The 16,025-nt window shown below is 41.7% G+C and overlaps 2 protein-coding genes across 5 annotated transcripts in view; both read left to right on the top strand.

Moving 5' to 3' along the window:
- Nucleotides 1-16: 16 nt before the first annotated feature.
- On the top strand, nt 17-4,874 carry klhl30 (kelch-like family member 30). Its single transcript, XM_051376844.1, has 8 exons — nt 17-375; nt 852-1,684; nt 1,783-1,984; nt 2,504-2,590; nt 2,741-2,896; nt 3,222-3,410; nt 3,969-4,114; nt 4,273-4,874. The coding sequence occupies exons 2-8, from the start codon at nt 911-913 to the stop codon at nt 4,519-4,521; spliced, it is 1,803 nt and encodes a 600-aa protein (XP_051232804.1). The 5' UTR covers nt 17-375; nt 852-910; the 3' UTR covers nt 4,522-4,874.
- Nucleotides 4,875-5,025: 151 nt separating this feature from the next.
- Nucleotides 5,026-16,025, top strand: part of crocc2 (ciliary rootlet coiled-coil, rootletin family member 2) — a 32,698-nt gene continuing 21,698 nt past the window's right edge. For all 4 annotated transcript variants that reach the window (XM_051376734.1, XM_051376733.1, XM_051376732.1 and 1 more), the window contains exons 1-3: nt 5,026-5,413; nt 6,466-6,619; nt 6,772-6,887. In XM_051376734.1, coding sequence (XP_051232694.1) covers nt 5,357-5,413; nt 6,466-6,619; nt 6,772-6,887 — 327 coding nt within the window. In that variant the 5' untranslated portion in view covers nt 5,026-5,356. The remainder of the gene's footprint in view (nt 5,414-6,465; nt 6,620-6,771; nt 6,888-16,025) is intronic.

The following is a 16,025-nucleotide window of genomic DNA, read 5'->3' as shown; positions in this document are numbered from 1 at the left end:
CCCATTTGTAGGTAAAAAAAAAAATCACTTTGTCTATTATATTGGTATTATTAATTAATTGTTGTAACATACAGCAAAGTTGGTGCTACATCATTTATCTCCTTTGCTAGCTTCCACTTGTTGACTTGTTGAGAAATGCTAAACATGTGCCTGTAACAGCAGCTGTGGGTCCCATGCATGTTGTTTGGAATGTGACTTCAGCACAGAGTCGCTGTCAGTCCTAAAAATAACCGAACGACAAGCAGCCCTTCCCCAGTGACTTGGCAATAACCTTTCGCCATGCTGCCCACTCCATGTTGATCTAACCAGCTGCTCAGCTACAAACCGCTTTTTTACTGGAAGGATGAGCCATTATTTCCATTCTCTGCTCCTGTGGTGAGTTTGTTGTTGGTTACTTATCTCATCTTACAGTATTTGATGACAGGAAATGTAATTTATTGTTGGCTTTAGAGGAGATTAGAGTCAGACTATTACAATATATCATGAGCCAAAAGTACTTTTTGTAGTCCTCGTAAGAACACAGTGATGCCACACTTTAAAACAGAAGGCACTTACTACAAGATACTTTTTATTTTTCTGCTCCAATCAAAAAGGTCAACACTCAAAATGTATCTAATTTGTAAAGAAAGAAACATATTCTATCATGTACCACTTTTTAGTATAAGTAGTAAATAACCAATTATTCTAATGTTTTTCTAAATGGCAGTTTCTATAAGTGTAAGCAGTTACTTTAAAAATGTCTTAAATGTTATTAAATATTCTGTTATCAGCACTGCAACATTTGAATTGTTATAAGATACATGTTATAAAAAGATTTTATTCTTATTTATGTATTTTTTCTGCACTTACAGGTAAGCTCTAAACTCAGTTGCTGACCATCCCTGCTGAAAGACGATTACGGAAGTTGACGATGGTGCGCAACGTGGATGACCTGGACTTCTGCCTGTCCTCCCATCCTCAGAGCATCCTGGAGGGCTTGCGCTCCCTCTGCTCCCAACCAAAACTGGTGGATGTAACACTGAGCGCAGGCGGCCGGGACTTCCCCTGTCACCGAGGCGTGTTGGCACTTTGCAGCACGTACTTCCACAGCATGTTCTCAGGGGACTTTGTAGAGAGCATAGCTGCACGTGTGGAACTTCACGATGTTGATCCTGATATACTCAGCTGCTTGCTGGACTTTGCCTACACAGGCAAACTGACCATCAACCAGAGCAACGTGGAGGGGTTGATCTGTACCTCCAGCCAGCTGCAGTTCCAGACAGTGAGAGCTGTGTGCAGCCGGTACCTCCAGCACCAGATCGATGCGACCAACTGCCTGGGAATCCTGGAGTTTGGGGCGATCCATGGCTGCCCTGAGGTGATGGCCAAAGCATGGGCCTTCCTCTTGGAGAACTTTGAGGCTGTACAACAAGGCGAGGAGTTTCTACTGTTGGGAAAAGACAGGTTGGTGTCCTGCCTCTCAGACGAAGGACTACAAATCCGGTCAGAGTGTACCCGTGTGGAGGCCATCCTGAAATGGGTCAGGCACCACAAGGAGCCTCGGCTCTGCCACCTCCCTGAACTCCTCACCTTGTCCCGTCTCTCCCTGCTCAGCCTGGACTACCTGGCTGACACCCTGCTGAAGGACAGTCTGGTGCAGGCCTCTACCAGCTGCAGAGAGGCCGTGGAAAAAATTCACAGAGAGGTCAGTGACTTCACACTTCCTCCTTCTATTCTCTCTTATCTTTGTTTGTTCAATTTGAGTAGATTTCCCAAAGCAGTCATGACTTTTTCCTATTCTAGAAAATGGATTTGGCACCAGAATATATGGACAGACTTAACTCTCAGAGTCCGCAACCTAACCTGCAAGAAGTGCTATTTGTGATGGGAGGTCGTTCACTGGATGACTCGGATGATGAAGATGACTCAGATGAAGATGAAGACCGAGACCCGAGACTGCAAAGGCTGCTGCTCAGAAACTGCGCCTTCTACAACACGACGACAAGTACAAACATTTTTTGCATGTATCAAAAAGTTCAGAATCCATTTTTACAACAGAACTTTATTAGGAAATATTCGTCTGATTCCTCGAAAAAAGTGTTTGGCAGATGTGTCCTAAGTTGTTAAATGTAGCGTTGACAGAAAAACGGCCCTGCAGGAATGCAGTCTGGATGTGACAAAATTGGATCATCTTCTCAGCTCCTCAAATGAGCGTTTTATTGTGCAGAGCTGGAAGAAGGCATGTTTGTCTGTGTTTTTCATGGGATGGGATGTTAAGGAAAAGATTGCTGCATCTCAATCTAAGATTTCTGGTTTTTATGTTATGGCAGTGACGACATGAGCCGCAGTGCTGGAAAAGTTAAATTTTTTTAACAGATTCTTTCTTTTTGACCTAACTTTGACTTTCACTTCAATGGCCCTTGAGGACATTTGTGAATATATTTTCCTGGTCATTTACATGCAGTATTTGTGAAAACTTTCATCTAGTTTCCCTCACACTCTAAATTATGCTTTTTCTCTACAGAACAGTGGCATGAGCTCCCTAATTTCCCCAACCCTAACAAGTGGGGTTTCTCCATGGTCTCCTTAAACAATGATGTGTATGTCACAGGTGAGTAACGTTAAAACACAGAAACATAAGGGGTAAAAGGAAAAGAAGCAATGATAGACAGTTGTGAGCAGAACTCTCTCAGAACTTTCTCTTGTGGGGAATGTGAAACGTTGTCAGACTTTTGACAAAGTGCTCTTGTCTGTCTGACAGGGGGCTCGCGAGGTTCGAATACCAACACCTGGTCCACCACAGAGACCTGGAAGTACATCACAAGAGAGGGGACGTGGGTTACTGTGGCACCCATGCTCCGGCCTCGGACTAACCACACATCGGCCACGCTCAACGGGGAGATTTACGTCATAGGAGGTAAGAAAATAAATACAGTCCTGCATGTGGTGCCTTAAACCTGCAGTGCAATGGAAAACTTTAATCAATTCAAGTAGCTCATCTGCTTTTAATGACTCTTACATCTGAGGTGATAGTTTGTCAGAATTTGCTTGCATATATATCTTCTTTGTGGTCGAATAGTTTCAAATATGGTCAGGTCGTAAGAACAAGGTAGTATTTTAGATGTGTGGTGTGGTGGTGATGGTGTGTGCTGCCGCAAACACACATCTTTAAATTTAAGTATTTGTTTACATTTATGAGACCACGACTCATCTGTAACTCTTCTTATATTTCCCTCCTTTAGGTACAACAGCAGACCGTGTTGAAGTTGAGCATTATGACCCTTACAACAACACTTGGGCCTTGACGTGCCCCGCCTTAAAATATGTGACTAACTTCACCGCCACAGCATGTCACGGGAAGCTCTATGTGATTGGCTCGTGTGCTGTTAAGTACAATGCTTTGACCATGCAGTGCTACAACCCTGTTATAGGTAAGAAAACCTCACGCAGTCCTGGTGGTGCATTCATTTCTCGCTACAGTTCCAATGTCGCCATTTTGGATATTTTTATTTTTATTCCTGTTTTCCCATGATATGTCAGTTTTTCATTTAGTTTTAGTTTTAGTTAGACAGTTTCTTAAAGAGCTATTTTCCCCACTTCCTCATAAAAGCGTTTTAACCAAATATGTGTTGCTTCCTTGTACAACTTCTTTTGAGAAATGACAGAGATAAAGTACCATATATCTTCATATTTGTATAGTATAGTATTTGTTGCAACACCATTGTTTTCTGACTGAGTTTTTCCTCTATATATGTGGGTTGGTGTATGTGTGATTTTTTGTCTTTCCCAATTTTGGGTAAATATAAAATAAAAGAGTTTATCATTATTGATCAATCCTTGACGATAAGGCAGTTTTGTTTTAACCACAAAATTTGCAGTTCAGATTAGGGGGTAAGGATTTATTTAATAGTGTTGCTTCATTGGGGCACATGGTGGCGCTTTTTTTTATTCTTCTAAATCATATATGTTTACATGTTTTGTTTTTATAGATAGCTGGATCAGCATATGTTCGCCCTTCATCCCTAAGTATTTGTCCTCTCCTCGTTCTGTCTGCGTGGATGGAACTATATATCTGGTTGCTGACAACACTAAGAAAGTCTACTCTTATGATCCAGAGGTGAACATGTGGCAGAAGGTAGGCTTACATATCACTGCTGACTGCAGTCATAATGCAGTAATACAATCCTTTGTTTTACTTTTGATGGTAATTTAACATGATTATAGCAAAAATAATCTGTTTTATTCTCCTGTTTTGTTGCCTTTAGCAATGTGTTGACTTTTCCCTCTCTTCAGGTCCAGCTTCTCCACATGCTCCATGAGAATGGTGGCCTGGTAACGCTGGATGGGAAGCTGTTTGTCACCGGAGGCCACTGGAAAGGCATGGAGGGGGACTACGGGGTGGAAGTGGAGATTTACAACCGAACGTCCAACACCTGGGAGGTGGAGTGCTTCCTGCCGAGACTTTGGTTCTACAGCGGAGTATGCACCATCTTCCTTGATCCGTCCCAGTGGCCTGAGCTTTTCCCCACAGACTCAACATAACGGCCTGGAACTCAAAGAGTTCACAGAGACATGTTTCTATCATACCTATGGTACAATGCAAATGGCATGTTTATCCCAGGATGTCATTGTGGCCTAGAATAGTGTGTTACAAGATCCTCAGATGGTTGTTTTCACCCTTGCTTGGCTGCTCAGCAGGTGTTTATTTATACTTTGTATCATGTGTTTGAGATCTGATTTCCTTTTTTTGTTAATGGATGGTACTTGTGAGTCATTAAATAAAATTAAATAGTTTTCGGCGTACTGTTTTGATGATGATGATTATTATGATTGTTATTGGTTTTGGAAGTAGAAATGCTTGAGTTATTAATAAAATGTGTTCCTGGTTAACCAGATGTAACCCCTCCTGTTCACTTTGCCTTTAGCCTGATGATGATTAACCCATCGGAATCCTGTAGCTTGGCTCATGGCGTCTGTCCTGCCATGGAAACACCCAAGCCAGCATTCTATTTCTATGGCAACGGCCCGGAAGAGCGTGGTCACCTTGGTAACGTGGACTGGGATTAGACTGGTGCTGCTTGCAGTCGCTCCTTAAGTGCCTTTACCAAAAAGTTCTGTCTGATTTATTTTTCAGCTCTCGCCTTTTCTATATGCAGGCACCAGTTCAGGTCGACATTTCTTTATTTCGAATTACATTATTTTAATGACTAGTTTAGGTTTGTGCTTCGTTTGACTCAACACTTCTCTCTATATGAAGTTTTATTAGCTTCAATTATAGCAAGCTAACGTTAGCTAGAGCAGGGTCTCTGTCTCGTCAATTGAAACCATTTAACGTTACTAGCTAACATTTGATTGATAAAGCTGGGACAGTTTTGCAATGAGTTCTCAACGGGAGCAAGGTGCACGCTCACCTAGACTGGAGGCTGTGATTCAGGTTGGTAACATAACAGCTTTCGTCCACTCTCTTAGTTAACTTAGCGTATTTCATATTTGAACAGGCTTTTTTTCAGGAATACACTTTGACATGTCACAGTAGGAAAAGCAAAGGTGTGAATAATGAAATTAAACATGTAGCTGCTTCACTTTCAGGCTCCTGGTCCTGGCACTGTAACACCTGTAACAGCTACTATGAAAAGTCAAAATGTCTGCTGTGAGAAAGCTCTTTCGAAAACAGTGGTGGAAGAAGTACTGAGAGTAACAATAAACAGTCTAGAAATACTCTTTAACTCCGTAAAAAGTAAAAGTCAGGTGTCAAAAGTTTACTTGAGTCAAAGTACAAAATTATTAAGTATTAACTACCAATAGTAAACGTACTCATTATGCAGAATGTATTGTTGTATTATAATTATTAATCAAATCATGTAAGCATCACTGTAACTAGTTACTGGATAGTTTAATCCATAACAACATATCCTAATGTATTTGTTGATTAAATCGGTTATTAATTATCAGAATCTGCAAAGTAACCAGCATCTACAGACTTAATGTAAGTGGGGTAATTGCCTCTAAAATGTAGTGGAGTGGAAGTATAAAACAGCAGAAAATGCAAATAGAAATGGAATTACGGTACTTGAGGAAATCTTCTTACGTTCCATACTTGTTGAAGGAAAACCTACAAACACAGTACTAACGTGATGAAACAATGCTAAGTGAATAACTCCCCATAATGGTTAAGTTAGGATTTCAGTGCATTTTGTTCTCCAGTGGTGGAAAGTAACCAAGTACATTTACTCCAGTAGTACAACTTATAGGTACTTATACTTTACTTGAGAATTTATATTACTTCATACCTCTATTCCACTACATTTCAGAGGCAAATATTGTACTATTTGCTCTACCAAATCTATCTCTTAGTTACAGTTACTTTACAGATCACTGGTTTTCATACAAAACATATAAAATATTTTACATTGTTGTTGAATGTAAGTAAGTTGGCCCTTTCCTGCTCAGTCATGTGATGTGTTGGGCTGACTGGTATGATTGTAGAAGTTGGAGGAGTCCTTGCTTCACTCTGACGGCAGCTCAGGAGAGAGGAATCTGACACTTCGAGGTGATGGAGAGGAGTCCAGTATCACGCCTACACCCGTTTCCACCCGCATCCGCCAGATCATCACCCACAACCTGGCGGAGCAGCCAGCTAGTATGGAAGAGAGCTTTAATTGAAATGCACAGACAAAAGCATTGAACACAATCACTACAAACAATTATTCTGCTTTGCTAGATCGTGTTATCATGATAGCACAAGTGGTAAGATTGACACTTCTGCATGCATGATCTGTTTCCTAATCCCAGGTGAGAGCTCTGAGGTCAGCGAGCTGGAGGAGAGCAGGGCCCTGAGGGAGCAGCTGTCTCCTGGCCAGATGGACCGTGACCAGCTGCTAGTCAAGCAGGCCAGTCTCACAGACAGGGTAGGAGTGACACAGGGCAGCAGCACATTCTCAGGTCAAGGTCAACCTCTGGAACATTATTTACACTTTTAGCATTCGTTGTAACCATGCTATTCTGGCAGAACATTTATTCTATAATGGAAAGTAAATGAAAAATGATATAAAAAAGCAAATGGGACGCACAGGTGATATCACCTTCAGTAGGTAAGTACATCTGATACACATTATCCTCTATTTATTCTTGATTTTAACAGCAATACACAAGAAATGTAGCCTTTTCGTGATCATCATAATCACAGTCTCATCATGCATAACCACGATGTGCTAAGTAGCTGAGACATTGTTTAGAATGTCAGATGTTAACACAAATCTTACAGGAGTTGGAGTACATAATACTGCCGATGGTAAATTTGTAAAATTTGGTTTGGAGATGAGATCAAGAAGGTCAGCCACACTAGAGCATTGACAGCAAAAGAGCTACACGCGTTTGAAATGGAATATGGTTACGGTAAACATCAGTGTACCACCACTCTTTCCAGCAGGGAAAGCCTTCTGGGGCTGAGCAAACAAACAGTGTGGGAAGGTTGAAACAGCATTGCATGTTCTGTAGTGAAAACTGAGTTGGAAAAATGTCGGAATACACATGTACAGACTCGTGACTGAATTAATTTTACTTGGCACATATTTAATGTCAGACATCTTTGTTTAACTGCTGTAGAATTGCAGTTTACATATTACAGTAAGTACTCTATGAGCATCCATTGTGTGTGTGTGTGTGTGTGTGTGTGTGTGTGTGTGTGTGTGTGTGTGTGTGTGGATGCATGTGTGTGTGTGTATGTGTTTGTAAGAGTAAATAAGAGAGGGGAGGGTGGTTCATGAAGGGTTTCCTTGTGGTCTGTTCAGGTAGACTCAGACCCCCTGTGCTCACGAGGACCGGCGTCTCCCTTCATAGCCCCCCCATGGTTGCCCCTCCATGTAGTGGCTGCTGTTTTTGGGGGAAAATTGTGGAGGTCACTGGCCTCCTCCCTTGAGACTGTTGAAGAAAAAGCTCATTTTTCATGTTGCACAAAGCAGCCATTTGTGATAACACTGCACTCATTCTGCTGCTTAAATCTAATGAACTCCCACTGCTTGCCTTACTCTTGGAACTTATTTTAAAACCAAGGCTATAAATATAACTTAATTAGCTTGGCAGATATATATAGCATATTTATTTTGTTGATATTTTTAGATGTGTGAAAAGGCATTAAACAGAAAAAAACATAAGCAAGTGTTGATGCTCACACCACTGAGTAGCAATTTTAAAAGCGGAGGGGTTCGGGTTTAGCAAGAGATCACAGAAATTATAACTGTAAACACAGCTGAATGTTTTATGCAGTAGTGTCTCACAAGGCAAGGGGTTCATTACAGGACTCGTGTTGTGACTTGTCTTAAGGCTCCTGCCTCTCCTTACTTTTTTCCCTGCAGAACAGCATGATTTTTTGGCAGCTTTGCTGTGATGTGATGTTAATGCAGCGTGATAATCAATGCCCTAGAGCCAAATTCACTGCCTTGGCTGTGGCATCCATGTGGAGTTAACATTTAGGCAAAGAATCTTACCTGCATATGGCTTTCTCCCTCAACATTTACTGCAGAAGGGATCATATTACTGAATTTATCATATAGTATGATTCAATTTGCCAGCATATGTTGGGGCCCATATCAGTATGCCTCACCTGCTCTTCGGAAAGCAGCCAGACACCTTCAAATCTCAGTAGGTAACAGTAGGGTTGAGCATTTTGGTATAGATATTTCCCTTCAGTGGTATCATATGATGATGATGTGAAACCCAATTGTTGAAATTAATAATTTAAATAATAATGAATTTAAATGTGGACCAAAAATATGTTTCAATTTGGATTATCCAATTGGGTGTGTTATTGGGATTTTATAAATGTAATTTTTGTAAATAATAATTTTGGTAACCTCACAACCTCAGCAGACAAAGTTGTGCGCACCCCCTGCGATCTCTGGGGGGCATGGACCCCAGGTTGGGAACCACTGATCTAGATGGCTAAAAACATCTTAAAAGACCAGTGTGTAGGATTTAGTGGCATCAAGTGGGGAAGTTGCAGATTGACTAATTGAACACCACTCACGTCTGTATTTGACAACGTGGGAATGGGAACGGACTGTGAAGTGTGTAGGAGAAACTATGATGGCCAAAATAAATGAAGGCCTTATCTGTAGCCAGTTCTTGGTTTGTCCATTCTGGGCTACTGTAGAAAAATTGATTCAATTTCTGCCAATAGACTCCTAAATGTTACACACTAGACCTTTATGGTAACTAGGTAGCTAATTTACATGAATCGTTTGTTAGCTAGCTAGTTACCAGCGTTTTGCTAATATTAGATAACGTAAGATGTGACTATTTTTGTTGCTTTTATCTTTTACCCATCTTTGAAATTTGGTTGTCTTTTCAACATAGCCTAGCACATAATAATATAACAATATTTAAGGATAGGAAAAGGAAAGGATAAAGTTGATCGTTGTTCTGACGGACGATTGGCACTTAGGAAGGATCAATTCTGGACTCATTCTGTCAAGGATAAGCAAACATAGCCAGCTGCAGTACCCTGTCCCCAGAGCAGTTTTTGGTTGCATGTGTTGCTGAAAAGCACTCAGCATGGTGGGGACCAGGTATCACAGTGCACATACAGTAACAGCCATCTTACAGTTGCAGCTCACAGCTGGAGTATGCCCTCCTGTCAGTTCCAAGGGTCAAACAACTAGCCCTTGTAATTACTTACAGGCCAAATTGCTCTATGCCTTTTGTGATCAGGTTGATACTAGGTGACCGGCCATTTTTCATTCCAGTTTGTCAGGCATGGGATGGACCAAGCCAAAGAAACTTTAAAGCCAGCAGCAGGAAGGTGTAAAGGTCCAGTGTGTAACATTTAGGAGAATGTATTGTCGAAATGGAATATAATATTCATAAGTATGTTTTCATTAGTGTATAATCACCAAAGACTCACAACGAGTTTTAGAACGTTGCAGGTGAAAATTGCAGCGGCATGAACTTGCCCCACTCAGCTTGTCAGTTCTCCAGTGGCTGGTTTTTAGAACATAAAACAATCTGTTTCAACAGCCAATGAGCACATAGCAAAGTCAGCTGATCAAGTCAGTTACAAACTGTCATCTGGTTGAAATGGCAGTTTGGATGGAGAAAAGAGAGGATCATCATGTCAGTTTGTTTAAGGAACAGCCATGTCTGTATGACACAAACCTTAAAATTTACTCAAATAGAGTACCCATGGACGGCTGCAAATTCTCAGCCCTCATGTTTTCTACATCAGTAAATCAGCAGATTTGGTGACAAGGGAGTGTCCACTCCTTGCTTCACTTCTTCTTCTCACACGTGATCTAACGTGTTGATTAGTGAGCTTTAGAGGTACTGGTAGTGGCTGATTGTTTTTTTTACTTTGGGCAGAGACTGTTTTCCCTGTTTCCAGTCTTTGTGCTAAGCTAAGCTAACTAGCTGCTGGTTATCGCTTCATATTTATTTTTATATTTACCTTACAGATTATTTTCTTATCTAACTTGGCAAGAGAGCAAATAAGAATGTTTCCTAAAATGTGTACTCTTCCTTTAAAGCATTTTGTTTTTCAGTTTGAAACAAGGTTGCCCCCTTTGACACTTCTTCTTGGAAGATGACACGAAATATGATGCCCAGCTACCAAATGTTTCTTTCTGAAATCCATCTGATGCTCATAGTGTCATAATGAAGCAGGCCCACCATTGAAGGAGGACCATACTTAGATGTCCCAAATTCTAATTCTTCCTGAGCTTTCCTTAAGTCTCTTGACCTGACAGAGGACCATTTATGCAATGCTGGTGAAGTCACACCTGGACTCTGAAAACCTTCCTCTGTGTCTCTGTTAAGTCACTCAGCGTGATCTCTGGTGACCCCAGAAAATTGCACCTGAACCAGGATAGCCCTTGACCCAGTTTGTGAGTTGGATGGCCTCAGGAGGTTGGAGAATTCGGGGTCGGGGTGAATTCTGAACCCTCTGTGTTGCTTTTGGAGTCTTGCCAGTGTGCATTTTCTCAGACACAGACATCCATCCCCTACTGCCTGAACACTTAGCGAGTGGCTGCACAATACTGCAGTGTGGCAGTGAGTTGGATAAAGATAAACTCTTGCTGAATGATTCCTGACATCAACTGCCATTTGCCAGTGCCCTCTGAAATCTTGAATCCCCTGGGTCTCTGCATAAAAACTCTGTCAAACATAGTTGAAGCAGATAAAGTCTGTTTTGGGGGATTGTGTTACTGTCCCCTTTTACCCTGCTACCCCTCTCTGTTTCAAGTTTGTTTTTCCTGCTGGCACAAACCCATTAATTTTGGCTGCAGTTTGAATGGAACACTGCCAAAAAGTCTGACTATCATGAAATTGTAAAAATTAATTGCCTTGCCCAGAGAAAATATGCTTAAAAGCCCATCCCAGTGCTCAATTTCTGATGAAAGTATTCCATTAAACCTTTTCAGCATTTGACATTAGGCTACTCACGTTACCTGACTTTAAAGTCAAACATTAAGCACACTTTTCAGATCTTTTTCACGTGTCAAGACTGCCTACTCAGATGTGAAGTCGAACTGACTGAGTGGGGTTTCTGTGTGTGTAGGCTTTGTACAGCGTTGTCCTTGCTGGGGGGGGTTGTGTTAAGTGCTGCAAGGCCAGCCACATGCTTGTGAGTACACAGCATGTATTATTAGTTTGGCTGTATTTACACAGATCACTTGTATCCCCTGTATGCCATCACAGCAGCTGTCCCCATAACCAAAACGTTCACCCCATGGTAACACACTCAGCAGCTCTCCCTCCTCACTTCCATTCTCCCTGTTTGTTATCCCACATTGTGTAATTACCGTCAGTGATGATACATAAACAGCTTTCACAATCAGCTGGGGCTCTTTCACGGAGTCAGCACTCAGGGGGTAATGTGAGGGGAAAGAGGAACGGGTATGTTGTTGAAGTAGGATAGTAAGTTTTTTGGGCAGCTTGGGGGCGATGGACATCCGCTCCAGCTGTGTTTAGGAATCTGACAGATAGTGCACTCCATTAATTCCCTTTATTAAGCCTCTGGGCCCAGGCCAAGCCAGGGAAAACGATTGCAGCTGTAACCCTTCACATGCTGGCTGGACTGCGTACTCATGGCCAGATTTTGTCCTGAGTAAGTCAGAGATAGAAAGAAAGAGGGACTGAGGATGTGGACTAGTTGCTGGATATGCCTGAAAATGTATCTCTATATAGATGAACAGATATGATACCACAATGCCTGTGTAATATAGTGAGAGAGGAAAGAAATGACTTCTGATATTTCACAAAACCCTTTTGAAACATTAGATAAACTGGTGAGTTATCAGATCTCCAAATGTTGTGACATTAGGTCAGTGAGAGAATATTGTGATCATAACTTGGTAACTGAAATGGATTGGATCTTGATCTACCACATGAGCAAGGCAGCAAGTTTTGGCCCAAACACCAAAGCCTTCACAAGGGCCTTGAAAATGATTCTCTTGTTGCTTGTTGGCAGATGAATCAAAGCAAGATTATCCCTTGATGTTGTTTGAAATATTTATCAAAAGAGACAATACAAGGAGTGGCACAAATCATAAATATCAAGAAATATAAAAAGCTAATTCAAAGCACATTTTAAGAGGCTGAAAAATCTTTTACTTTGGAAACATAAGCAGGGCTCAAGAAACAGATACTTGGTAATGAAAAAAAAAGAAAAGGAACCATAGCAACCATATGGAGGCATAAAACATACCATGACAAAAAGGCTGTTTTTGTATAAATTGCATCTTGAACATTATTGCAAAATGGCAGTAGATGACCTCAAAGAGTCAGGCTACATTGGGAATAGGCTCAGCCCACTTTAGGGGGCCGCGGAGGCTGCTCGAGAGTGATTGTACTCTGAGGCAGATCGTAAATAGCAAGGGTGTTCAGTGAGCACACTTCTGGGCCCCCAGTAAGCCCTGTAAGCCCCTGAGTTAGGGCAGATGGAGGACTGGGATTACTCGCTTCTCTCTTTTGCCTTTTTACAGTCACCAATGGATGGGCGTGTTGTGAAGAACAATGAGTTCAAGCTAACTTGGGGATGAGGGTGATGAGATTAAATGATGCAAGCAGAGCAAGGGAGTAAATGGTGGTGTTGGTGAGTATAGTGAAGGGGGGGGGTCTCCACAACAGACTGTTATGGCGCCCACTTGGGAGCTTCTTGCACGGGGCATGGCTAATCTAGAGCAGCCCCCGGCCTCCTGCTTTACAGCTGACTGGGGAGAAACAATAAAAAAAGCGTCCCCTCTGTAGTGTGTGAAGCAGGGGCGAGGCGCTGGCAAGAAGCCCACACACTGCAGTTATGTATGAAAAAGTGTAAACAACCCTCCTCATACGGGCAGGGCGGGGTTCTGTACAAGTTGCTAGGGATACCTGGTCACTGAGTGCACAGCAAGGTAGAGAGGGCGTAGTCAACAGCAGTGACAGTTGATGGAAGTAACTACACATAGACATGGGGCAAATTGTGACATACAAATGTGCAACCTTTTTGTACTTTGCATGACCTTACAGCTCTAGGGAGGTGGGAATGTCCCTGCAATATGTGTTTTGTTTTCTTTTAGTTTTCCATACACAAGAAGTCAAGTTCAAGATGAGAAAGGTTACAGCTCTATTCCAGACTAGGTTGTGACATGACATTGCCCTTCCCGACGGCTTGCAGCTCCAGAAACCCAACTAATTTTATTAATTGCACGTTTGTTTGGGGATCAACACTGTTAAAGGTGCCCTTTGGGAGTTTTCTTTCAAGCAAACAAAATTATGTTTACATTCAGTGCTACGCACCGAAACATATTGTGTGTATCCTTGAAGCCTGACAGACATGTTGAATGCATTTCCTTCCCCGTAAAACATTTACAAAGCTGATATTAAAATTATTTTAAATGACTGTTTACTGGCTAGCAGTCTTCTGTGTTTCCTTTGTTGGTGCATTGCTACGCCTCTCTGTGTTTTACCGCCGGCAACTGTTGATTACCAGACTAGTGTGAAACTGGCGGCAGGACTGTGTATCGTGCCAGCCGGGTGCTCATGTGTGTGCCTGCACTAGAGCAACAAAACAAGGACTCAATCATACAAAATATTGCTTCACAGTACTTTTAAAGTATAATATCATTTATCTGAATCCTGTATTATTGCATAATCATAGAACTATTAGCAAAGTTTATACTGTGATCACTTGGTGTATTTTTACAGAGAGGTAATAGTGGTGGGTGGTCAACTTGGGCCCATTTATCAGTTTTGCACCAGCATCCATATATGGGTTAATTTTGGCTATTGTGTTTACTGTGAGTCTTATCAGTGGCAAATATATAGAAATCACTGAGCCTTTTGTATTAATAGGTGTCTTCTTATGAGGGTTTCGTTTTGGTTTGTGTTTTGATGAGTTACAGTGGTGTAGTACACTGTGGTCTCAGTTGTACTCCAGTTCCCTTCCCCAAAGTTGTAAAGAGACCCCTCTATAAAGCTCCAAGTGTAGATTATGCTCATGTGCTGTAATAAACCTTGTGTGCTATGGCCATGTATTCTAGGTGTATTTATAAAGTACTTGCTTGTTAGTATGTCAGTGTTATTGCTATAGTTGTGCCAAAATACTTGAAAAGATGCATAATCACTAATGCTTCACGCACAGCTGTTTCCAGGAGTCCCTTTAAACACAGCTGCTGCAGTTTTGTGTGTTTCAAACACTCCGCCCATGTTGTTCCTCCCTTCTCAGTCCCTAAAGCTGTCACCTCAACAACGGGCAGTAAAAGAAGCTTTTGTGCTCTCCTGGTCCTTGGAGAAAAACACCAAAAGCACAGAGCCAAGTGCATGATCGCCGTTAGCGTGGTTTGTAGTATAAAATTCTGAAAAGGGCATTTGAAAATGTGTTAATAATGGTGGCAAAGTGGCTGGGTTCAGTGTTGAACAGTGAGACTATTGTCTTGGCTCTCTTGGAGCCTGCTGGAGAGATTAAGCACCCAGAGAAGAGATGAGGTACAGAAGAGAGGTGGGAGGGAGTGGGTCGCAGGGTTGATTTGAAGGGCTTGGATGGTGGTTTGGAGTGTGTTGCAGGGAGGGGGCTCCCTCGCTCTCTTCCTCTCTTTTTAAATGAGAAGTCGGCAAGGGCAGCTGGAGGCACGCAGTGTGTTGTAGTGCTCTAGGGCCATGTGGTTTGTATTAGTGAGGACAGGGTGTCTGGCACCAGCATAGAGAGTGGGTGGTGCAGAGGGAGTTTAGGTTGTGTGAGGTTGAGAGGTTACAGGACATTTGGATTTCAGATATGGGAGAGGATATGAGATTCCACAATGAGAAAGACCAGTACATGTGTATATCTTTGTTTTTAGATGCATTCGACAGATACAGCCATCATGCATAAACAATATACTAACATACTGTACTTGGACATTCCATAGACTGACAGTAATACTATAACCCCTCACCCCGTATTTAAGTCTAGCCACTGTTTGTCCAACCCTCACACTGAATTAATACTGATTGTCTCCAGATTGGTGTAGTCAATCAAATGTTGACTATTACAGGGTTTCTGTTCTTGTGGGGAACATACTATGCACATATGTAATCTCATCAGTATTGATATCATTAAATCATGTGATGACAGTAATTACCACTCAAGAGTGCTGTATTGTAAGATGTTCTTTTTGGCATGAACATGCATTCATAGAATACCTATACCCCTCTGTCCAAATACCCCATGGAAAGCTCCCATGCATTAACTTTATTTTTTTCACAAACACAACCCACAGTGAACTGTTAAAAACTGCTAAATGACTCGTCTGAATGCAAACATATCCTTCACTCTGTGGATGGTGCGATAGACATACGGTTCAGAATAATGCAGCCCAGTACAGCAACAGCCAGAAAATGTCAATAAAACAGTAAAACAGAAAACAGAATACACGCTTTGTAAGATTTGGTGCAGGCCTGTTGCAATGGATCTCATTAGACTATATAAATGTATCTTACTCATAACAGTGCAGAGAACATGTGTACTGTGTATTGTTATGTGCAATATCCTGTCACATTGTCAAACTCGTTAAAGCGCATTTGTTACCACTCCATCC

Source organism: Dicentrarchus labrax, unplaced genomic scaffold, assembly GCF_905237075.1.
Source record: "Dicentrarchus labrax unplaced genomic scaffold, dlabrax2021, whole genome shotgun sequence".
Taxonomy (NCBI): domain Eukaryota; kingdom Metazoa; phylum Chordata; class Actinopteri; family Moronidae; genus Dicentrarchus; species Dicentrarchus labrax.
This window is presented reverse-complemented; position numbering and strand designations above follow the sequence as displayed.

Bases quoted from the DNA above. Each gene is read 5' to 3' on its own strand.
- klhl30 (XM_051376844.1), top strand. From the start codon at position 911: ATGGTGCGCAACGTGGATGACCTGGACTTCTGCCTGTCCTCCCATCCT. The intron at 1,985-2,503 runs GTACAAACATTT...TTTTCTCTACAG, and splicing joins CTTCTACAACACGACGACAA to AACAGTGGCATGAGCTCCCT. The intron at 4,115-4,272 runs GTAGGCTTACAT...CCCTCTCTTCAG, and splicing joins AGGTGAACATGTGGCAGAAG to GTCCAGCTTCTCCACATGCT.